Raw genomic sequence first — 24,888 nt, 5'->3', positions numbered from 1 at the left:
AGGGCTAAACATTGTGGAGGGGCGGGGTCAGACTTCAGGTGGTTGGGAAGCGGTTTCCCTGAAGCACTGCTAGGATACGGTGCAGAGCGCAGCCCGGCCCCTTTATAAGCTGCTCATAGCGACAGCGGACAGAGCGATAGCCTATGACTTGACTCACACCAAGTGCACTTAAGGAATACGTGTTTTATTAACCTTTCGAGGTTGAATACATTTTCACATCAATTGGATCTCAAACTCAAAACAATAGCATGAAATTATACATTTTGTTTCGGTTTAATCTGTACAGTACAAAGAGACGAATAAGTAGCTTCCCAGTAGCGCGTTACTCAGAATCATGCAGAAGGCAGAAAACACACGACGGCCACCAGCCGTGGAGCATTAGGAAACACACACACACACACACACACACACACACACACACACACACACACACACACACACACACACACACACACACACACACACACACACACACACACACACACACACACACACACACAAACCTCAACTACAACAGGTGCACAATCAGGAACCTTGAAATTCAGTTTTGAATAACTTACTGTGATCATTAGTGCTAAAGATTGACATTATTGCATTCAGCAGATTTTAGCGTTTCACAGTTAAGATCAATAAAAACATATTTGAATACAATTGATGGAGTTAAATAGAAAAAGCAGGCCTGCATACATATTTTCATACACAGCAAAATGGACACAAACTATTTCCCAAACATGGTGCATTCATCATGTTAATAAACCATGTTAACAACATGTTTATAGACCATGTTAACACCATGTTTACACACCATGCTAACACCATCTTAACACCATGTTAACACCATGTTAACACCATGTTAACAGCATGTTTATACACCATGTTTCTGGTTGCCTCTGCAGGGGTTCTAGATAATGGACGTCATGCAAACCTCTCACTCAGAATAAAAACCCGGTACATGCAGCATCCTTCAAGTCCAAAGTGATCTGTATTTCTGTTCAGTAGCGGTACACACCTCTCGTTAAATAAAAACACCTTCATAAAAACAACATACATGAGGAGATCAGCGCAGAAGTGAGCGGACAGTGCAGAGGGGCGTCGTGTCTGGGGGGTCTCTAGAGGAAGGCACTGGGGTTGGCCCGCGGATCTTTCTGGTTCCTGTAGCGGTACGTGAACCAAACCCCCAGCATCTAGGAGAGGAACAAAACCTTGGTTCAGTGGTGCAATAAAGGGCAGCATTACACAATCTCACAGATACAGACTGGGCCATTCGTCACTCAATAAGCCAACTAGACTTGAATTTAACTTTGGACTTGCTCCACAACATATGACCATGATATCAACAATGCAATGTTAAATAAGTGTATTTTCATGTTTGTAAGGCATTTGTTTGATACAATTGAATAATCAAATCAATTGAATGTATCAAATCATAACAGTCTTGTCCTTGTGGTTCTGGTGGTTCTGGTGGTTGCTGTGGCGGTGGGGGGGGGGGGGGGGGCAGCAGACCTCAGTGAAGCTGAAGAAGAGGCCCAGGCCGCCCACGTAGCGCAGCACCTGGCCCGCGTGCGCCTGGATCTGCTCCCCGCACGGCGAGCACGAGTTGTTGGGGTAGCAGGCCTACAACACACTCACACAGACGCAGACACAGACACACAGTCACACACACACACACACACACACACACTCACAGACACACACCCACACAGACGCACACACAAGCAAAGACACACACAGACTCAGACACGTACACAGACACAGACACGCACACACACACGCAAAGACACAGACACAGACAAATACACAGAAACGCTCATATAGACCCACACACACACACACACACACACACACACACACGTTTCACAGTGAGGACACAGATTCGGAGGCACACGTCTCATCTGTAAAATGCTAAAAAGGCGTTGACAAAAGACAATGGGTGGGAGAGCGGAGACGGTGTTAAACGTACAGCGTCGCAGGTGGAGTTGTACTCCACCTGCCTGAAGCCGCAGCAGTTGAAGCTCTTCTCCACGTCCCTCTGGGTGCTCTGAGAGTTGTTCCAGCCCACCTCCAGGAGATGCTCCTGTACACACACACACACGCACACACACACGTTTATTTGGGTGCAACAATATGCATGATATGCATCCCATCATTTGTGTTGGTGTTACCTGCTGCTCTTTGTTGATGGCCAGACATGCGCTGGAGACGGAGAACTGCACGATGAACACCATGAACAAGACGATCATGTACTGGACACCGTCGTCAAGGAACAAATTTCAAACATCAGCATTTAAAACACAACGCTAACATTGCTAGAATTCACACATGATTAAGTCTAGCAATGTTACGGGGAGGGATCTCTGGAGAATATGGGTTTATGCGTGGCTGAAGGGAGGGCAGAATCTAAAGTGACCACAGTATTTTGGAGCCAGGAGGGAAGCTGCCACATTGTGACCGTTTATGTTGAGTAAGAACTTCTGGGACGAGGGACTTGGTTCCAAAGTATTTTGGATTATCTTCAGTCTGGTTTGAGGAAGTGAAACTGTTGTCTATGGTGAAGTATGATGTGACCTAGTGGTAGGATGAGCAGGAGAAAGAACAGCTGGCCAAGCACCGAGCCAAACAGGGCAGGGGGGTAGCGTGAGACCTGCGTTGATGGATGGAGATGGAGTGAAACCTGTCAGAGGTATGATCTGAACCATGAGGGCTGAGCCAGCGATGCCGATACAGAACTGCAGGCGGTTGAGGAGGAAAAAGCTGTTGATCCGTATCAAATTATGATCAGGAGGAGGAATCAGGGGAGAGAAGGTCATTGGGGACTTCACGCAGAGGGTTTTCTGTGCTAGTGTGTTAGAAAGGCGTATGGCAATCTTTCCTAAATTGGGCAGGTTCGGGGCAGCGAGAAGACTAGATGCCGGTGAGTATTTAAGGCTGGTCAGAAAGAGTTAAAGGAGACAAACTGTGGGTGGATGGTGGAGCAGCAGAAAGGAAACAGTGAAGGTGGTCAGTGAGGAGGAGGCTAGCTGACTCACTTCCTGAGGTGACAAATGACAGGGTTCCTGGAGAACATTGGTGCAAGCTCTCCTTATCAGATTTCAAATGCAAATAAAGTATGCTGAAAGGCATATCAAACAATTATGTTATCTACACATTATATGTTCATAATCAAAGATTAGTTTGTCTTTAGAAGAATTTTTTTTAATGGGGAATGTATTTCACGTCAATACTTCATAGCTGTCTTAAAGGTGACAGATTATACCACCAGGTGTGAAGGTGATTAGCCGTTCCAAGCCGTTTTGAAAATCTGCCTGCGTGTCCACCTAGATGTGTAGTGGATAGATGAGCAATGTTTGCAGCAGTCCACTGGGTAGAATGTTAGACTGATCTATCCGGCGTACATCTAGGTGGACACGCCCACTAGTGGTGTCAGAAGAGTCGTTTTTTTAAAACGGCTTGTAACGGCTAATCACACTCACACCTGGTGGTATAATACTGTTTGTCACCTTTAAGTTGTACTTAGCCTCATCCGTTCATATCAGCTCCGTCGAAATAGCTTTCGAGATCTCGGTCAGGCAAAGGGCTTCTCAGTCCGGACTTTAAGACCCCTACGAACCCTGAGCGAGACCCCTTTAGAAGGAACACAGCGGAGCAGGGGTGTACTGGGAAGGAAATCCCTCCCTGGACTCATCCAATGGGACCGGCCGTCGACAGGTTCCAGACTAAAAGGCATTTGAGAATTAGTGCGGCGATGTCTGGCCCCCCCACCAGGGGAACACCTCAGAGAGGGACATGCTATAACCAGAGCTACAACTCAAGCTAAGAACATATGTGCAAATATATCAGACAATCCTCCGGTTTTCAGCGCTTGGCCCGGTGAGATCGGGGGGGGGTTTCAGGGGGTCTGGCCCGGCGGAAGGATACGAAGAAGAGGAGGACTTGGTGATGCTTCATGGCGCCGATGAGGCCGGCCAGGGCCACGAAGAACAGGAAGACCCCCACCCCGATGACGCCGCCCACCACCTGGAAGCTGGACACCAGGCCGAACCACTTCCCCCACGCGGCGATCCCGATCATCAGCAGGCTCACCATCTGAACACACACAACAGGCAGTCAGAGCAGCGTGGCGGGGTCAGACACGGGCCAGTAGGAGCAGGTCGGAGGACAGGCGGGTTATCTTGTGTACAGCTGCTGAGGTTTGAACCCTCAGAGTCCAACAGTCCAATGAGGATCTTCACACGGATCCATAAATAGCGTTATATTCTACTTTGTTATCGTTGTGCAACACAATGCAGTTAAGCATCTAACCAGATAGTTAAAATAGTGTTATAGAATTAGAGAAGTTATACATAGGCTAATGTATGTTTGCCTGGGACATAATGTTCATTGATATATCTTGTCATAGGTTGCGATCTATAGTCAGGCTATCTATAGCAAGGCAATAAATCTTATCTAAGAGATGTGTTGGGAATAATGACCAAACACAACACCAAATTCCCTTTCCAACTACCTTCATGTAAGACTCAGTTATTGAATTCAATTTTTTTACAACATCAATTCTAGGCTAATAGACCATCTACTGACACATTTAAGTGCCTCTCATTCTGCCCTACACGCGGGTTGTTCCAAGCCTATTAGTATTTCCCGTAGAACCGAGGAGGAAGGCTGGGCAAAGCTCAGACAAAGGACGGACGTTATTCCCATTTTCTTTCCTGAGAAAGCAAAAAGGAAATTGCACTTAAGAGGACCGATGCCGCAGCCGACCACCTCACTGTGACAACGTGCAGGAGGTGAGTCTCCACTGTATGGTAACACACGCCGCCGCATCAGGTTCCAGAGGGGAGCATCCTTCATTATGGATGAGGCGGTGCGTCCTCCTCTCCGTGTTGTTTACAGCCGCCTTACCGCCTTATGCATCCCAAACCATACACCTAATACCAGACACGGAATGAAACCATAACCCGTATAGTCTGGAGCCACACGTATCGTCCTATGCAATTGAAACATCCACCATATGGTACAAAGTAGCGGGCAGCCTCACCACGTAGAGGATGTTGAGCGCCCCCAGGGAGTGTTTGGAGCAGGTGAACCCGGCGCAGCCCATGGTGTCTGTCTGGTCCCGGGTCCGGCGGACCGGATTCACGCGAAAGGGACTCGGATTAGTGCAGAAAAACTAACAAATAGTAACAGCTGTCTGATCTAAAGGCTAAAACAGTGCTCGCTTGGTCGGGAGATTCACCCTATCAGGTCTGAAAAGGAAAGGAGGGAGAATGTGGCGCTGGCCTCGCGAGCATGTGACGCAGGCGCGGGTACGTTGAGCTCGTGGACTGGCGGCGGCGGCGCGCTTCCATCGGTTAGTGGGGCGCTGAATGTGAGGCGCAGTGGCGGCACTTCTCTATTCCTGACTCCTGGATACAATTAACCAACCACATCTTTCAGGGAATATCTTTTCTTTGACTTTTATTTAAGATAATTCTAATCGCAAAGACTGATGTTTAGAACGTGATACGTGTTAGCTGTCTAAAAGCCAGCTACCATTAAGGGACAGCAAGTGGAACAGGTTATTCGCTTTAAATATTATCATTGACAGTAAGCTGTCTTATCAGCCAGACTACATTCCTAAAGGGCAATGTTGCGACTTTATTTCCTCAAGGAACTGAGGATCTTCAATGCCAGTGAACACACCATGTGTGAGTGTGTGCGTGTGTGTGCGCGTGTGTGTCATGGTCAATCGGTCACACACCCAAAGGGTTTTCACCTTTACTTTGACTCCTGGTACAGAACCTCTCAGTGAGATACAGGAAGATCTGAGCCAGGGTTGACCCCAGGCCTGATTCACCAGAGACCATTAGACCAGGACCAATCCAGTGGTCCGGAACCAAGGCCAAACAGGGTAACCCTCTGAATTAGACAAATCTCCATCCCAAATGTAACAATGTCATGACGCTCTATATTCTTATCTTTTAGGATATCACTTTATTATATTTGTATGCTAACTCATATCGATGCAACGCCATGGTTAATCAACATATTGCGGATCTCCATTTTTGTGTTTTCCCCATGCCTGTCTGAAGGTGATTTATAATTCATGGTCCCTTATGGGTCAGTCATCACCGTGATGCAAAGCCCAAGATGCACTGGGTTGTTACCGGGGTTACGTTACAGATAAATATGGAGAAGCTCAGTGTGCACAATTAAGTCATGATGCTCTCACTAGGATCTCTTTGCTTTATTTCAGAACTAGGGAACACATCAAGGTTGGAGGTTGATTCACTTAATTAATTCTGACATTTTCAAAAGTACAAAAAATGCATAGCAAGATAGCAGGCCAATATGATGGTTGGTACTTTTACATTTAAGTTTTATCAATCCAATCCAAACATTGAATGAATATATTATTTTGTGAAAAATATTTTCAACCACACATTGACAGTAAGAGAAGGGCATGGATACACTTTATTCTTTCAAAGCATTTGGCATATTTCAAACGTATGTCATAGTTGTTAGGATGTTGGGTAATTATGTATGCCTGAAAATAAGTCTGAAAATTTGCTATTGACGAATTTGTCTGCTATATAAATGGTGTGTGTGTGTGTGTGTGTGTGTGTGTGTGTGTGTGTGTGTGTGTGTGTGTGTGTGTGTGTGTGTGTGTGTGTGTGTGTGTGTGTGTGTGTGTGTGTGTGTGTGTGTGTGTGTGTGTGTGTGTGTGCGATATGAAATCTACAGGCCAGCTGGCTTCATAGACCATATTGGAACCAACGCCTGGGTGCCATGTTCTGTCACTTGGCCTCCTCCCCTTCAGAGTCCGATTCTGTGTTCAGCAGAGAGAGGGTCAACCAGAGTTAACAGCGACACCATCTGGTAGTAGTAGGAATTACAATTCTAATTCACAAAACGGATCTCAAAAGAGATTAAGAGGTGTTACCTTCTTCCGCATTCTGCAGCCACTCAACAAACTTCCTCATCTGTTCCAAGAAGATGCTTTTTCCTTTTGACGAGTGGCCGTCTTTGTACCACTTCAGAATGGCTTCCTCACTCAGGACATCGGCTGGGATGGGAGAGATGGGGAGATGGAAAGTCGTGAGTGTGAGGGTGAGGACTTACACACACACACTTAGACACACACACACAAGCAAAGGAGGACCAATCTCATGGCACCTGAATAATAACCAACAATTACTGAGCATTGAAATAACTTAAGGGGGAGAGAGAAAGAGAGGGAGAGACAGTGAGAGGAGGAGAGACATAGAGACGGACAGACAGACAGACAGACAAAGAGGGAGCGAGAAAGCGAGAGAGAGAGCGAGACAGACAGACAGACAGACAGACAAAGAGGGAGCGAGAAAGCGAGAGAGAGAGCGAGACAGACAGACAGACAGACAGACAAAGAGGGAGCGAGAAAGCGAGAGAGAGAGCGAGACAGACAGACAGACAGACAGACAAAGAGGGAGCGAGAAAGCGAGAGAGAGCGAGACAGACAGACAGACAGACAGACAGACAGACAGACAGACAGACAGACAGACAGACAGACAGACAGACAGACAGACAGACAGACAGACAGACAGACAGACAGACAGACAGACAGACAGACAGACAGACAGACAGACAGACAGACAGACAGACAGACAGACAGACAGACAGACAGACAGACAGACAGACAGACAGACAGACAGACAGACAGACAGACAGACAGACAGACAGACAGACAGACAGACAGACAGACAGACAGACAGACAGACAGACAGACAGACAGACAGACAGACAGACAGACAGACAGACAGACAGACAGACAGACAGACAGACAGACAGACAGACAGACAGACAGACAGACAGACAGACAGACAGACAGACAGACAGACAGACAGACAGACAGACAGACAGACAGACAGACAGACAGACAGACAGACAGACAGACAGACAGACAGACAGACAGACAGACAGACAGACAGACAGACAGACAGACAGACAGACAGACAGACAGACAGACAGACAGACAGACAGACAGACAGACAGACAGACAGACAGACAGACAGACAGACAGACAGACAGACAGACAGACAGACAGACAGACAGACAGACAGACAGACAGACAGACAGACAGACAGACAGACAGACAGACAGACAGACAGACAGACAGACAGACAGACAGACAGACAGACAGACAGACAGACAGACAGACAGACAGACAGACAGACAGACAGACAGACAGACAGACAGACAGACAGACAGACAGACAGACAGACAGACAGACAGACAGACAGACAGACAGACAGACAGACAGACAGACAGACAGACAGACAGACAGACAGACAGACAGACAGACAGACAGACAGACAGACAGACAGACAGACAGACAGACAGACAGACAGACAGACAGACAGACAGACAGACAGACAGACAGACAGACAGACAGACAGACAGACAGACAGACAGACAGACAGACAGACAGACAGACAGACAGACAGACAGACAGACAGACAGACAGACAGACAGACAGACAGACAGACAGACAGACAGACAGACAGACAGACAGACAGACAGACAGACAGACAGACAGACAGACAGACAGACAGACAGACAGACAGACAGACAGACAGACAGACAGACAGACAGACAGACAGACAGACAGACAGACAGACAGACAGACAGACAGACAGACAGACAGACAGACAGACAGACAGACAGACAGACAGACAGAGAGAGAGAGAGAGAGAGAGAGAGAGAGAGAGAGAGAGAGAGAGAGAGAGAGAGAGAGAGAGAGAGAGAGAGAGAGAGAGAGAGAGAGAGAGACGCTGCTCTATTTTGGACTAATTGTAGTTTCCTCAAGTCCTTTTTCGCTGCACTCGACCACGTAGCGGGACAATTGTCAAGATGGCACAGAACCAGTGCCTGGATAACCTGGACCACAGAGGTTGATGTTAAGAACCCAGCCCATCTCCTGATTATCGATCAGGAGATCGATCCCCATTTTCTTGGTTATGTTGTTTATCTGACTAGACCATGACAGATGAATGTCCACTGTGACACCAAGCAGCTTTGTTTCTTTCACCTGTTCAATTTGTATCCCTTTCATTGATAATTGAGTTTGGGATTTAGTCGTAACATATATTGTGAGCCTAATACAATGCATTTTTGTCTTTGAGATATTTAAGACCATTCTGTTATTCTTGACCAAGTCTGATACTAGTTGTAAATCTTTATTGAGTTGCAGACAAATCTTCCACAGTGGTAGCTGACATATATAATGTTATGTCGTCAGCATACATGGACACATTGGCCCTGTTCAAGACCAATGGTATGTCATTTGTAAAGATTGTGAACAGTAGCGGCCCAAGGCAGCTCCCTTATGGTATTCCTTGTTTAGTAATAGAGAGACCACTATTAAAAAAAACTCTCTGTGATCTAGCTCTCTATCCAGGTCACCGCAGCGGATGAGAAACCCTAGCAAGAAAGCTTCTCTAGCATTAGTCCGTGATCAATAACATCAAATGTTAAGGTGCGTACCTTTGTAGAAGAGTACGACTATCTTGGCGAAGGCCTTCATGAAGTTGATGTTGTCGTAGCAGAAGTCCTGCACCTTGAGCAGCAGCACCCACTCTGACTGGCCCTGAGTACTGAACACTGCCAGCAGGGGGGCATAGTGCTGACACACACACACACACACACACACACACACACACACACACACACACACACACACACACACACACACACACACACACACACACACACACACACACACACACACACACACATTTTGAATGTGTGAGTGGCCAGGTATGGTCTCGGATCGATAATGAAAACAATGGCGTTGGTGATGCCTTTCCTCGGGCCTACCTTCAGGTGTTTGAGCGCCTGCTCCGTGAGCAGCTCCTCCTTCTTGTTCCACTCCACGGCGTTCATCAGACAGGCCCAGAGCAGGCCTATCACGGCCGGCTCCAGCAGCCCGTTCCTCTTCATCTCCTCCTTCACGTACACCACGATCTAGAGGGACGGCCAACCACACCACACGCAAAAGCCCAGCGCAAACAGACACTTAAAAACACAGCGAACCATGAACCACAACGACACAGAGGTTCTAACATGACCCCCCCCACCCCCCCCCTACTGTGACAATGGAGCTCCTGGTTAGAAGGAGAAGGTACCGCTCTGTTCATGGTTTTGTGTGTTCATGGTTAGAAGGAGGCGGTACCACTCTGTTCATTGTTTTCTGTGTGTTTACATTTTAAATTTAGGACATTTAGCATGCACTTTTTATTCAGAGTGACTTATTAAGTACCATTCATTCACAAATTCACCCACCGATGGTGGAGTCAACCACAGAGGGTGACAGCCAGCTCGTCAGGAGCAGTCAGGGTGAGGTGTCTTACTCAGGGACGCCTCAGCATTCATCTAGGAGGATCCGGGGATCTAACCAGCAACCTTCCGGTTACCTCTGGGATGGGGCAGTCCTGGGAAAGCTTCTCCTGCAGCTCCTTCTGCAGCTGCTTGCGCGTGCCCAGGCAGCGCTGCGTGCGGAGGAACTCGGACAGCTCGCTGAGCCCCGCCTGGTCAAAGTACCTGGAGAAGTGCTCCACGCTCTGCTTGTTGGCCGGGAAAAGCTCCTGGTGAGAATGGGTCAAAACGTTGTTTCGCTCATCATGAAATAGATATTTATTTATATATATTATATTATATTAATCATATTAAGGGGCCACATCATAGGATGGACGGCTGCACCTTTAAGTTTTTCTTGATTATACGTTAATTCATTGTGTGCACTGCAAAACAAAAGTTTAAAAAAAAACACCCGGTACAAAGCAAGTGATTTTTATGTATAAAAGCTATTTACTGTTGCATTTTGTGGCCAGACAAAATTAAAGATGCTCTCGACACAACTAAACATGGATGGCCGCTGGACCAGCGGTGGCTTGATGAGGCCTTGCAGCCGGGGCATTAGAGGGTAACCCTCACCAGGAGCCTCTTGTCCAGGCTGGACTTCCTCAAGGCCATGGTCACTGAGTTGGCGTCTTTCTCTGCTATCCACGCCTTGAACATCTTCACAGCGAAGCATGCTGAGATCCCTGCAGAGTATGACGAGCACCAAAGATAATGAGCTGTGTGTATGTGTGTGTTTACGTGTGCGTGTCTGCGGGGCATGTGTGGTATATGTACGTGGTGTATGGGTGCGCTAACCTTCTTTGACGATTCCCTCGCTGAACAAGCCAACAAGGATGGGCGGGGGGAGATCATTGTTGGCCAACAGCACCCCCGTCAACATGGCTAGCTTGTTCTGCTCAGACTCTGTGAAGGCTTTGAGGAAGAGCAACAGCTCCACAGACACAACGCACAAGAGGATTTTAGGAGACCTCTTACCTTGCTTTTCTGGAACCTTTTCACAGCGATGTCAACGTAGGACAAACGTTGACGTTGACGTTGTCAAGCTGCTTTGATTTCGACTTCAAGAATTACTACTACGACTGAAAATACACAACGCAGAGTCTGTCCGAACAGTTTAGAAATAAGCTGAAATCTAACAACAGGTGTCGCTATTTACACAAATGAGGAGTCTGTACTCTAGCACCAGGGCCTGTGTAGTCCTATAATGAGACCCTATGTGAAATGGGTTTATACAGTGTCTTCACCTTGTTTAGAGTTAGCAGACAGAATCATCTGAATACTTAATAAACTGTAAATCATGAAGTGATCCAAAAAACACCTGATGTTGACCTACCCACTATATGCCAGAATGAACCGTACGTCCAACTCTATTGCATATTTGTAATCCTTGCAAATAACGTCACAACTTGCTGTAGGCTTACCTTCCTAATTTCCTCTTCAAAGGCCTTCTCCAGGTATTTGTATCTCCTTATGAGTTTATGGAAAACCTGTGAGAAACGGCAGGAACATCAAGCTCAAGACATAAGGTTTGGGGCCTTTTTCAGTTGAATGTGCACAATAAAATAAGCAGGTGTTTTTTGGTCATAAACATGCGTTGGAGCCTTCTAGGAGAGTGATCTGGAGCAGAGTAGACCTGCCTGAGCGTAGAGGCGTATGGAGGAATGCTTCTCTTCACTGGTGAAGACGCAGTGGGCCGTCACCTTGTTCTGGTCGGCCTCATGGATGCGGGTCCCTCCTGGGGCTGTGAGGGATGAAAGCAGGAGTCATGTCCTCACAGCCTCATCACTTTATTAGTGTAAGTCTAGTCACACTGTATAGACTGTTTTTTGATGCATGGATTTATTCCGGGACAAAATAGTTTTGTTTTTTTGGTTATTTATACAGGGCTGGTATGCAGTCGATCTGGTAACATAAAAGGAGTTATATACTGCTTTTTTCAGTCTTTCCCTATGATTAGTGTGTTATATAGTATTTTTTTTATCCAAGGACAAGGTCTGTTAAACTACCAAGCACAAAGTCCAGCCCAGGGGGAGTCCCCTTCCCCACAGAAGAGCCCTCTCCTGGACGGCCTGAACAGCTTGCTTGCAGTCAGCATTTACTTCCGCGATTTAATATCAAGAAATCATGGAGGTGCAAATGTCGCGCCTTGTGGGCGCCATGGCCCCCCTAAAAGGAGGCTAGTGGGGGCACTGGTCGGTGGAGTCCGGTTCTGGTAGCCCAAGGTCAAGAAGCAGTGCGAGAGAAATCCCCTTTGTATGGAGTATCAGAGGACGACGACAGGAGGAATCAGTGGTTAAAATTTATTTTGACCGTTCTCTCATTTAAGGACTAATTTTATGAGGAACGAATTTCATTCTTGAAGCGCAGTTCGTTGCTGTAGCTTTGCAACCTGTACGTTTGTGTCAAAGGTGGGCATATTGATGGCATATTAACAGCCACTGGACAACCCCCATGTACGTGCTATATTCTCATATATAATAGTTATTGTTCGGTTTATTATTTTGTACATTTCTAATCTGATATATATGGATTTGCAAAAGCAACTGTCATGTTTTAGTAGATTAATTCATGGTAACAGTGAGTAAAGCTCACAAAACACAGCACAACAGCTGAAGAACTGAGTTCAGCAAAATACTGATTGCTCCAGCTAAAAAGTCAAGCAATGCAGGAGGAAGTTAGGAGACTGAGTGAACAGTAAACCTTCAAGCCAAGCTTCAGCTCCACACAATGTGTTGCCTACAGCTGTCAACAGGCTTCCGGAAGTTACAATCAGGAGAGAATTCAAGATCTGTGGTCAGATTGGGGAAAAGGGACCAAAGGACCGACCCTCATACCCAAATGCGATGCACCAGATTGACAGAGGCCTGAATAAAGGGCATCTGAGCACCCCCCCAGGAAGAATGAATACTATGAGAGGAGGATGTAAAGTCAGGAGCAGGGAACAGTTGAACAGTTGGAACACTGCTTCTAGTGTTCAGTCAGGGCACTTCTCCAGAGGCTGGAAAGGACAAAAGGACATGTCTTCAGGGAAACCTGGGGCCATATTCACAAAGCATTTTATCTTACCGCTAGGAGTGCTCCTAACTCGCGCTAAAACATTTTACGTAGGAGTTTTTTCTTAAAAGTTATTCACAAAGCCGCTGAGACCTACTCTTACTAAGGATAAATCACAAAGAGTGAACTAAGAGTGACGCGCCGTTGCTATGGATTACGTCAATTCTCGTGCACGAGTTTAGAAGCGGTCAGTTCGGTGATTGGTTGTTCAGACGAGCCCACTGAATCACCGAAAAACAAGGAAATAGCCTAGGCTAGAAATGAATTCCTATTAAGTAGTTATAGTGCAGTTAGCAGAATACACGCATGATGACAATTTTGTGCAGACCACGATAATGACGTTGTAGCCTGCACGTTCAAGAGAGAGAAAGCAAACAATACAAATACGTAAAATCTAAAATAAAATAAATGTTACGAACTACCCAAGTGTTGACTGATCTGTGCCAAGGTGTTTACCTAAAATGTGTTTTCAAAGTGATCCCTAAATGCCTGTCCACTCGGTTCCACATGGCCAAATTCCTTGTAATGTTGATCGCCATCATCATCATCATCATCATCATCATTATCGTCTGGCTGTGGAATGTTCCTCCGCTTGCAGAGGTTGTGTAGAATGGCACATACAGTGATTACTGTGCTTGCCCTCTCTGGGGTGAGGCGTATTTTGCCGTGGAGGACATGAAACCGACGTTTCATCTGCCCAATTCCTCTCTCCACAACATTACGTGTATGTTTGTGTGCTCGCAAAGAGCCAATACGTATAGTCCTATGCGTAAAACACATCGTGTGTTTTACGCATAGGACTATACGTAATCTGCGTAATCACTTACATGTTACACTTTAACTGTGCTCCCGGTTGTGGATTGAGGTAGGGTGTCTAGAGCCACGTCTTGCATGGATAGTCACTGTCACCCAGCAAGTGACACCCAACTGGTACATCTCAAAAAGCTGCCTCAGACCGCTCACCATTAAAATGCGCGAATCATGGGTAGCTGAAGATCCAGGCCACTTTGCAACAACATCCAGTAGGCTATGCTAAAATTTGCATCAAAAACAACCTGCGTGTTGATGGAATGCACTTTCTTCCTATTGACGAACACGTCCTCGTCTTTTGATGGCGCAATTATTTTTATTTTTTATAAGTTATATATATTTTTTTATAATTTATAATTTTTATAACATTTTATTTCGGGACTAATCGGATTATTCCTGTTAGTCGGGGATGCTATTGCATCGCGCATTAACTCCACAATAAATTGAATACCCTAACATTTCGTCTCGCAGGCATTTTAAGATTCTTTGTGAATAGGTCTTACTGAGTTAGGAGTCCTCTTGAGGACTTTTAAGCTCTCCTAGACTTAGGTGCTACTTTTAGTCCTAAAATACTTTGTGAATTGCTCTTAGTGAAAAAAGTTAGGAGTCCTAAATTTAAGAGTGACATGCCCATTATTTTTAGGAGTTACTCCTTAATTCGCCAGTTAGGACCTACTTTTAGCCCTAAGATCCTTTGTGAATACGGCCCCTGATGGCATGAAGGGGACAATCCTTAGACTGTGGGCGAACTGAGGAAAGATTACAGCAATGTAATCTGTAATTGTTTAGCCTGAATTGATGATAACAGATTAGGGCTGAACCAAAGCCATTGATACCGGCAATGTTTACTGCTGTGTTTACAGGGGGCGTGAGATGGCCACACGCTTGCTTAGCATTTCACCAATCACAACAGAGAGGGCCAGCTGACCAATCAGACTGGGCCTTTTGGGAGGGGATGCCTTAAAGATACAGGAGCGAAAGCTGAGCATTTCTGACAAAAGGCATAGAGTAGTTCTGCAGCAATGAAAACGTATTATGACGAATTTATTTACCACAAAAATACAACGCCTATTATGACCCCTTTAAAGATTAGATTAATTATAAGAAGAACAAATTATAATAAATTGGATTTTCAAAGCGCCTTTGAAGAAGCCAAGGACACTGTCGATGAGGATGAGAACTGGGGAGGGAGGGGGGTATACTACACCATTATATGCTATCCAGATATCATTTATATGTGGTTCAATGGAAGGAATAAATGTGCCTTGTTTTAGTTGCACCCCTACACTAAGCAGAGCTCACTCATCCCTCGTAGATCTCTCTCTGGGCTGGACGTTTACTTATGGTCTTCCTGTGTCCTTGATCGTGCTTCCTTGGGTTACAGGAAGATAGCCAAGAAAGATAGGAAACTAACTAAATATTGAACAGCTTTTTACCCTATAGCTACTCAAAGACAGGTTATTCTTTAAACATATCCTTAGTGCCATAACTACTGCAGTGGACATTAAAAGCTCTAATTTTCAATGAAAATGTATCCTCAAATGAAAAGGCCACACTCCAGGGGAAATGCCTACTGGAACGAATCAGTTTAATGACAAAAGCCACTCACCCTGCTGTGAGACAGGGATCTGGATGTAATAGGGACTTACGGTGTTAATCGTACAAAGCCAGCCGGGATCTCTTTGTCCTTGTAGAGGGTTGCCTGCACAACCCTGATCGGTCCCAGTGCCGACCGGATACTACAGACTATAGCGTAACAGGAGGGGAAGCCAGGGTGCAAGGCTTTCCTTCACTATAATAGTCCCTTCATTTAGGAGTTACTTTATCTGCATAGATGTAGACTCATTACAATAGGATTCTAGATTTGCTTGTGGCTATGGCTTAATCTGAGGAATAGGCCTACCTATTGAACCTCTTCCATGAAGAAAGGTACAAAACATGTGTCCAATTATCTATCATCTATCTATCTTTGTCAATCCTTACTAATCAAAACATTTGTTTCAGGTTTTGTCGTCTGTCCAGCAAAACAAAGCACATTAATTACAGTGCATGAAAGCAAAGAGTTTGCCGTTTGTCTGAACATGGTTATATTAAATCCCGGCCATGGCGCCACTCACCCAGCATGCTCCCTGCGATGAGGACGTCAAACAGAGTGTCGGCATAACGCCGGTAGTCCAGGCGTGACCCGGACACGTCCAGGAACCGGGCCACGGCCTCCAGGTCAGTGCCAGCTTCGTTGAGGCCCTGGACAATAGTATCTCTGAAAAGGGTCGGCTCAAATTTCTCCTTTTCATCTGGAAGAATACAAAGTAGGAGAATAATCAGTATTATTTAGATTTAACAACTACACCAAGTAGCCAGCACTAGGAGTTCCCTGCATTTGACCCTCACTAGCTGCAGCACTAGAGCATTTGACCATCACTAGCTGCAGCACTAGAGCATTTGACCATCACTAGCTGCAGTACTAGAGCATTTGATCATCACTAGCTGCAGTTATAAGAGCATTTGACCCATGGGCTGACGCCATTCTGTTTTCTTCTAAGATACTCATGCAAACAATTAAAAAATACAAAGCCATGAGTAAAGTACAGTTAAGACTAAAAATTAATTCTAGATTTATATCACAAACTTATGATTTCTGTGTATGTATGTATGCCTTGTGTTTTAAAAGAGATTTTTGCCTTTGGGACTTTCCGTGGGGTAGCTTATGGATATTTTCTTGCGCCACATCTGTATGTAGATACAGCAGAGACTTATTCTACTTCCTATTCTCTCTATGCAACAGGAGTCCAAGTAGGTGATGCTGTGCTGGCTAGCTACTTATACCTTTGGCGAGCGCGGACAGCATCTTTGAAATAGCATAGTGTGTCAACTGTATTCTAGGAACAGAATCATGTGAGGGTAAGCTCTACATCAGCCATTGTGTGATCAATGTGTCAAGAGAACGCGTGCAACACACACATCTTTGTGTTATAAAATTCCACGACCACACCATATTAGATGTTTAAAATATTCCCAGAAACAGAGCAGCAGAATCAGCAGTTCGGTTTAAATGCATACTAGACGTCTATTCACCCCTCTTTCTGGTCTTGAACCTCTGGCCTGTCAGCACTGGCTTCTGCGGCTTACCGGAACTCATAAAAGTCCTAAACGCAATCAAAGTAAAGCTAGTTACATCATCATCAGTTTACAGAATAGTGACCAAGTCTTGGTTTAAGGGAATAGAAATGCTTACCAAAAGTGTGTTCTGCTCAGAGAAGCTCGGTCTGAGAGTTGATCTGCCTTGCTGCCAACCCGGTGCCCTGTGCTATATTTAATAGACTCACCTCTCTCTCCCTCTCTCTTATGTGCCAGGCTTAGGACACACGTGTCAGAAAGTGGACACGGCTAATTCCCTGTCTCTGACTTTCAGACTCCTACACTTACAAAAGCATGAAATTACACCTCTGTGGATAAACCCAACATAAGTCAAAACCAATACAATCGTATTCATATAAACTATATATGATTCCAATCCTATCCTCATCCTGGACGGATGTCTGGAAATCCAAGCTGCACAATCAACGCAGATCAGCCACAAAATGACTGTTTTTTTTACTGTTACATAATATTTGGTTTAAAATGTTGTAAAAATTCTAATAGAGCAATATACTACTAATAATAGAATAATATCCAACTACGTTGTAATATACTACGAAGTTGTTGCTGCCATGTCCGAAAAATGACTACTGGGCATTTCATAAAAAAAAACAATTTGACTTTGACTTCCCTCATTTATATATGAACAATTATTGAAATGATGCAGTATAATAGTAATCTTAAAGCCAGTAAACGGACAACGTGCTTGTTTTGAATCTCCCAGGCACCGGCAGCTCTCATCTCTGGGTCAGGGATTACAGCACTAGGCCTACTCTCTAATCCCTTCACCTCAATCACACATCGAGGGCTCTACTGAGCACGGCGCTGCCCCCTGGGGACGGCAACCTGTTACTACAAGTGTACACCCTTCAAATAAAACACTGTGTTATTTATTTTTAAATGTTGTTATACGTCTTGTATGATTGTCAACATAGTAATCTATGGCATCTCGTCACAAAACCCAATTATACAACGTTTACTCACCACTCTCCCCAAAACACGATGGGATCGCTCCACTGTGTTGAACGTAGAGGCGTTCTGTTCTTGGCGTCAGACTACCTTTTCCAAAATAGAGTTAGTAACCAGTGGCGCAAAAAGCGGGTAGGCACATATGCGGCGCTTAGGGGCACCTAAGCGATGGTAAAAATACAAATGACAAGAAGCTAGAAAACATAACTTGCAATGCAATGCAATAACTGGTTTACCATGGAATCATTTAGATTGTGTGCTACCTAATAATAATAATAATAATAATAATAATAATAATAATAATAATAATAATAATAATAATAATAATAAAACATAAAATAATAATCATGTTAGCTGGGCTGTCAGACATACAGGCTACAGTTACATCTGTTGGGTGACATGGGTCACATCTCCCTCTCATTAAAGTTCTCTGCTTAGTGGCTCTCCATATTTGTATGGAGAGCCATTTGTAATATATGTAATTTCGACAGAAGCACTGCCTTACTGACCTGGCTCCGCCCGCCGTACTAGTGGCTGAGAACAATAGTCACGTTTCCATCTAAAAGGTGATGCGAATCTTTCGAAAGTTTGCAAAAAGGTGCGTTTCCATCAAGTGGTTGGAGCGGAAAACTACACACATTACAGGGCTGGTCGTATCCTTTTGATAACATCCTCTCTTAGGTCCTGATATATAGTGGAATTGCATTGTTTTCCATCTAAAATAGCTGTAATGTTTTTTTCTTCTTCGATGAGAGCATGGAAAAGTTTTACCTCTTCAGCGGTCCACACGTATCTATTCACATTGGCCATCTGTTTCATGGACGTATTTAAAGGATACATTGTACATATTTATAATTCGAAATTCGTCTCGCAGCCTTTATACCACAGATACTCCAGGGTCTGTAGTATATAACTGCGTTTTCTGATTAGTTTAATGCATTTTCCACAATGTACCAACTCTCGTTTTGAACAGACAACTTGACTGGAATTACTTAATAGGTGTCCATATATCAGGGATTAATGGACACGGTATAATTAAAGGATATGCAAACATAGACATCCTATATCATATATATATATGATATAGGATGTCTATATATATAAACGCTTAAAAATATATATATATTGACGCTACAAGTTGATGTCGGCATGGTTGCTATGGCCGGTCGTTATGTGGAAATCAGAAGGACGTTGTCAGTCCTGTGTGTTCAATGTTCGCTACGTCACAGCTGTTTCGAAAAGTGTGTTTCCATCTCCCATTTTGCGCATTTACTGTCTTTCGCATTTCTCAAAAACCACCTCAAGTTGTGAGGTGGTTTTTGAGTATTTCAGTGTTGTGGTAGGCCTCCCCTTGCTGGGAACTGAAAAAAGCGGATACACTTTTTTGCGAATTAGAGGATTTTTATGCGAATTTTGTTGTTTCCATCACCGTTTACTGATTCGATACCTCAAAATTCGCATAAAATCAGGGGGATGGAAACGCAGCTAATGACGTTGAGGTCGTACGCTAGTTTGGGTTGTAGTCAAACGTTAGCGATTTGTTACGGCAGATCCAGAGTGGCACTGGTCAGATCCAAGTGTTTTAAACTCCAACAGACACCCGCCTTCAAGTGAGTTAACATTTGTCAATGGAGAGAGGCCAGACTCAAATTAAACGAAGTAGGCCTACGAGAGTCTGGTAGGGCCAGGCTACAAACTAACTGCATAATAGTGGATTTTAAATCTGATGCAATCACTAGGCCCCATGGCATGAATATTTCACTTTATGAGGTTTTCTATCATTAATATGAGTTCCTCTAGTCTGCCTATGGTCCCCCAGTAGCTAGAAATGCCGTTAGTAAATTCTGATTTGGATTTTTTCCCCGACATGTTACCTCCCCTTTCTCTGCTTTGCCCGCCCAGAGCTACGACCGTGCGAGCGCCACGTGTGTTTGTGTGTGTGTGTGTGTGTGTGTGTGTGTGTGTGTGTGTGTGTGTGTGTGTGTGTGTGTGTGTGAATACACACTTTAACAACTTCTTTGTTATTTGAATAACCGTTGTGCTGTTGGTGATATGGCGCATAACACGTCAGGTTCTCTGTCGTCTCTGGTACTTCCACATCAAGACTCGCAGTGGTGGTTCTCTCAGCCATGGTTGAGAAGGAATTGGGGGAAAGGAACTTTGGCTTTGACTCCCTGAAGTACTTGAACCGCGACATGGAGGAGAAAGGGAATGTTGCCCACGATTGTCTCCCACCGAGCCCCACTGCCCCTGCTGCCCGCTGCCACCACCCATCCCCCCCCCACACACACACACACACACACACACACACACACACACACACACACACACACACACACACACACACACACACACACACACACACACAAAAGCACACAGGACACACCAGAGATTTGAAAGTGCAATCTTATTCAATAAATTAAACAAAATAATACATTTCAATTAGCAATGATCCTGCAACTGTTTGAATTGTTGACTCTTTGTCATATGCCCGTCAATCCTCCACTTTCATCATGCCGCATCTGCCAATCAGCACGTCCGGTTCCAACAATCACCTCATCAGTTCCCACTTCCCAGCAAGGGGAGGCCTACCACAACACTGAAACACAGTTTTACGAGGCGTTTCTCTCTCTCTCTTTTGTTAGGATATACACAATGTGGCACCCCAGGTGGAATGGTAGCAAATGGCAGGCTCAAGTAGGCCGGGAGCTGGTTGGTATACATCATGCTTCCATTGTGCAAAGCATGATACCGTGGTTATACTTTTTGGGGAAATAAGTACAGCGATGACGCATTCAGAAGGGCATTTGAATAAGTATATTTCTAGTGGTGGCCAGTCAACCGAATGCGGATTTGAAACCTTTGCTGAACATTCTTCACAGTTTCAGACCAACAAACCAATGGGCTGAAAAACAAACCCTATATGGGATTGTCAATGGGTTTGATAATGGCCCCATTTCAATTGACCACATGGATTTCATGCAGGATTAGACTTGGTGTTATAGGTAACTTAACCTACCATAACTCATTATTGTATTTTAACTTTAGAAAGCACAGGCTACATTCTGATTCTGCTCTCTACACAACCTTATACATGCGTAATGCAAATGGGATGTTCTGAAATATACGTAGACCTGGTTAACGTCAATGTTTTTCCAAAGACGGAGGATGAATCAGATGGCAGGCTCATGGATGTTTTGTTTTTTAGCAGGAGCGATTTACATTTAGGCTAGCGAAGAAGAGTAGCTATTTCTATCCAGCAATGTACTCGCTACCAAACACCTTTGTTTCATTGGTTGTTTTGCTGTTCTTCTGTCTCGTCCCCCAGATACAGGCTAAATCCCTGAATCCAGGTTCTTGTTTATTTAGATCATAGACCGCTATCCTAATGGCTCAGATTTTCCTAAGAGTGTAGCTTATATCATGTGATATGTCCGGCTGGCCATATAATGCAGCACCATGCACGAGAGCTGCTAGCACATATTCGTCAGTAACAAGACTGTTACGAGACATGAACCTTCATTATAGCTTTAGCCATGTTATACCTTTGGTGTAGTTCCCCGCATGTAAACATGTTTGTAAAAATATTGTTTTGTATTTTTTCTTAGTTACAAGCGTTGGCAAACAGCATTGTTATGAGTTTTCGTTACGAGGCTTGATGACCCAAGTCGGCTCGGCCTGCTTGCCCCGGTACAGCCACCACCCACATCCGAACTTGTGCGGGTACGAGTGTCCAGAAATCCAGAGAACCATCAAGAAGATGGTACACAATAGCAGTAAGGTAAAAAACAAACCATGAAGAACTGTCACATATTCTTCTAACCAAAAAGTGTGTATTATTGATCAAATAAAAGAAAGGTGGTGCAAACATGCTATATTAAAAAAAGGGAAACATTTTAAAACCATAAACAATAAAATGTATTTACAATGTTTATTTGCAAACATTTACAGGTAAACATATATGTGTCGCTAATCTTCCACACACAGCATCTAGCTATGTCAACTCTCCTGCGGGGACTGGCGACAGCATACCCTCTCGTTGTGTGAATCCAACTCCCTGCAATTCTGTACACAAGTGACGTAGGCCTATTAAATCCTGTCCTTCCGTCTTGACAACCACAACCCACAACAGGGGACAGGTATTCCACACCAGCACCCAAAACAATATACCACTCTTGGGATTAAGCCCTCTCAGGATAGACCCTCTGGACAGCTTGACCATGAACCAAAAACCAAAATCCACATTGATATATTGCTGCAAATGACCAAGCCGTCTTAACAACCACAACACACACTGGGAGGGGACCCCACGAAATGTTTGCAAATGACTCACATGAAGCCCACTACTCATTTTAGGATGACATACACAGAGGGGCGCACCCACCGGTGCTAATGAGTGTCGCAGACTTGACGGAGCCGTTCCATTAAGACACAACTACCACATTCACCCATATATGTATTTCACACGCACCTCACATTTATGTATATTGCCTACTTAGAACCAGCCTAACACCCAGTTCAATCCTGCATGAAACCCATGTGGGCCATTGACATGGGGCCATTATCGAACCCATGGATATTCCCATACAAGGCCCGTTTTTATGTTATGTTTAACATTAATAAATAAAATGTCCCTAACAAAACAACAAATTAGAATAAACAGATTCAACTTCTAGGATGATGACGTTATTGTGTTCTGGTTCTGGTATCGCATATAGACAGTGTAATTTATGGTATTTTATTTAGAAAAAAAAAAGATGGTGTCAGTTCCCTTTAGATGTTTCCCCTTTTCTCACCATCATTTGACTACTTCCTTTTGCGTCATCATTTATAACCTAATGGACCACACACAAAATACCATTTCCAACCAGCTTTTATCAATAACACATTATTTTGATTCGCCGGACACGTCAGGAAAGAGACCAGGGCCCCGTTTCCCGATAACGATGGATCCACGCTCGTACGATCATTCTCACGATGGATCTTGCGATCCATCGTCAATTTCTTTGGAGCGTTTCCCGAAACTCCTCTTAACGTGAACGCGCATTCGCTGCACTCACGACGTCGTAGGATTGTAACTGTCTACTGACACGGTGCTGAAATGGGCTCCGTAGGAGGGGGAGACGCAGGAATGTCGCAGGAAAATTGTGTTAAAAAGGGTTAAAATATATCCCCATCAAGGACAACAGCAGAGTAGCCTACGAAAAAAATAGACTGCAATTATATGAATGCTAAAGACATTAAAACACAATTGATTAGGCTTAAACCGACATATATCAGTCCTAATCCTGAATGCACTGTGCGTTTCACGGCATTTTCCCCCCTTAAATAATTCCTCTTCACACCTGTGAATAACCCGGGAGACGTCCATGATGAGGAATACAACGAAGCCCACCGTCTGGCCCGGTGCATCGTTGGGCGCACGATCGGGACGTGGAAGTTGCTCTTTAGATGCCTTCACAAGTCAGGCGGAGGGCTCCAGTTTTCTCCGGCCAAGTCATGCGCCGTGATATGTGTGACGGCTATGTTGCACAACATTGCAGCTAAGGCTGGGGTGGCATTGATTGAACCGGAGGACGTTGAGGACGATGACGATGAGGAAGATCGGTGTGAGGACGGCCTCCCTCATAACTACTAGGGGTGAAACGGATCAGTGTGTCCACGGTTCGGTTCAGATAACCGTTTTGGGCCTCGGTTTCGGATACGGTTCGGATTAGGATCATGTCCGTGATAGTAAATAGGCGGACTTTTTTTTGACGGAGGGTTTGGGGGAGAAACACAAAAATGAATGAGACCCACAGGCTATTTGCAATGTGTTAATTGACTGCAATCAGACAACTTGCAAGGCTTTTTTGTGCAATAAATGTTCCCCTAAATGCATTTGAAAACATGGTGCACTGAGTGTAACATGTAAGGGATAACGGCCGACGAGGCTTAGAACTCTGGCGACGAGCGCAGCATGAAGCCAGAGTTGCCTCTACCTGTCCATTATTTCCATCGAACCGGTCGACCTCGAAGGCCGTTATCCCGCTTATCACCCGTTTGTATTTATCTCCCGTATATTTAGAATATAATTGTATCAATTACTTTCTTTAAATTTAGGAATCGTGCGCTTGAAAAGCCCAGTTTGTTTTGAACGCTGACAGGCTGAAGGGAGGGGCGGGAAAAGTATCATTGGCTCGGGCAGCGCTGGAGAGAATGCATTCCGCTGGGTCCTAAACACCCTTTTGTTTCGGACGTAGGCTACAGTAGGCAAAATACGCTACATAAGGCAATGCCTTCATGAAACCGAAATCCGCGGATCTCCAGAATGCTCCGAACTGTGGTAAACGAACCGAACGGATTCGGATACAATTCGAATCCGCTGCAGGCCTAATAACTACGCGGCTGGTTTTCATGCGCGTCGAATAGTGATTGAGACTTTTTTTTAACCCCCTCCACCCTCCCTCATGTCACTAAACATTCCCGTCAACGTGACCAATCCCCACCATATCCCAGCCTTTTGCCTGCTCCTTTGCTTGTTTTTTATAATTTTTTTATTTTCTT

The 24,888-nt window shown here is 44.8% G+C and overlaps 2 protein-coding genes across 3 annotated transcripts; both read right to left on the bottom strand.

The window, feature by feature from the left end:
* Positions 1-177: 177 nt before the first annotated feature.
* Positions 178-5,266, bottom strand: tspan13b (tetraspanin 13b). The gene is made up of 6 exons (XM_056583069.1): positions 5,033-5,266; positions 3,916-4,083; positions 2,163-2,243; positions 1,961-2,074; positions 1,504-1,614; positions 178-1,184 (listed from the first exon to the last, which is right to left on the bottom strand). Exons 1-6 carry the CDS (start codon positions 5,093-5,095, stop codon positions 1,110-1,112), a joined length of 612 nt encoding a protein of 203 aa, XP_056439044.1. The 5' UTR covers positions 5,096-5,266; the 3' UTR covers positions 178-1,109.
* A 1,429-nt stretch (positions 5,267-6,695) lies between these two features.
* Positions 6,696-17,606, bottom strand: bzw2 (basic leucine zipper and W2 domains 2). 2 transcript variants are annotated; one of them, XM_056583582.1, is made up of 12 exons: positions 17,471-17,606; positions 17,311-17,381; positions 16,353-16,529; positions 12,009-12,112; positions 11,793-11,858; positions 11,167-11,302; positions 10,945-11,054; positions 10,425-10,595; positions 9,829-9,975; positions 9,496-9,634; positions 6,917-7,039; positions 6,696-6,802 (listed from the first exon to the last, which is right to left on the bottom strand). In XM_056583582.1, the coding sequence occupies exons 2-12, from the start codon at positions 17,372-17,374 to the stop codon at positions 6,771-6,773; spliced, it is 1,269 nt and encodes a 422-aa protein (XP_056439557.1). In that variant the 5' UTR covers positions 17,375-17,381; positions 17,471-17,606; the 3' UTR covers positions 6,696-6,770. The 2 variants fall into 2 exon arrangements, with proteins under 2 accessions (XP_056439557.1, XP_056439556.1); XM_056583581.1 differs by lacking the exon at positions 17,471-17,606 and having other exon boundaries at positions 17,311-17,457.
* Between the last annotated feature and the right edge of the window lie 7,282 nt (positions 17,607-24,888).

This window comes from Gadus chalcogrammus, chromosome 22 (genome assembly GCF_026213295.1).
Source record: "Gadus chalcogrammus isolate NIFS_2021 chromosome 22, NIFS_Gcha_1.0, whole genome shotgun sequence".
Lineage (NCBI taxonomy): Eukaryota > Metazoa > Chordata > Actinopteri > Gadiformes > Gadidae > Gadus > Gadus chalcogrammus.
Note: the sequence above shows the minus strand (reverse complement) of the source record. Positions and strands in the feature narration are given on the sequence as shown.

Bases quoted from the DNA above. Each gene is read 5' to 3' on its own strand.
- bzw2 (XM_056583582.1), bottom strand. From the start codon at position 17,374: ATGAGTTCCGGTAAGCCGCAGAAGCCAGTGCTGACAGGCCAGAGGTTC. The intron at 16,530-17,310 runs GTGAATAGACGT...GTATTCTTCCAG, and splicing joins GTTCAAGACCAGAAAGAGGG to ATGAAAAGGAGAAATTTGAG. The intron at 7,040-9,495 runs GTACGCACCTTA...CTCCCATCCCAG, and splicing joins AGTCGTACTCTTCTACAAAG to CCGATGTCCTGAGTGAGGAA.
- tspan13b (XM_056583069.1), bottom strand. From the start codon at position 5,095: ATGGGCTGCGCCGGGTTCACCTGCTCCAAACACTCCCTGGGGGCGCTC. The intron at 1,615-1,960 runs GTACGTTTAACA...AGTGTGTTGTAG, and splicing joins ACAACTCCACCTGCGACGCT to GCCTGCTACCCCAACAACTC. The intron at 1,185-1,503 runs GTCTGCTGCCCC...TTCCTCTCCTAG, and splicing joins TCTTCTTCAGCTTCACTGAG to ATGCTGGGGGTTTGGTTCAC.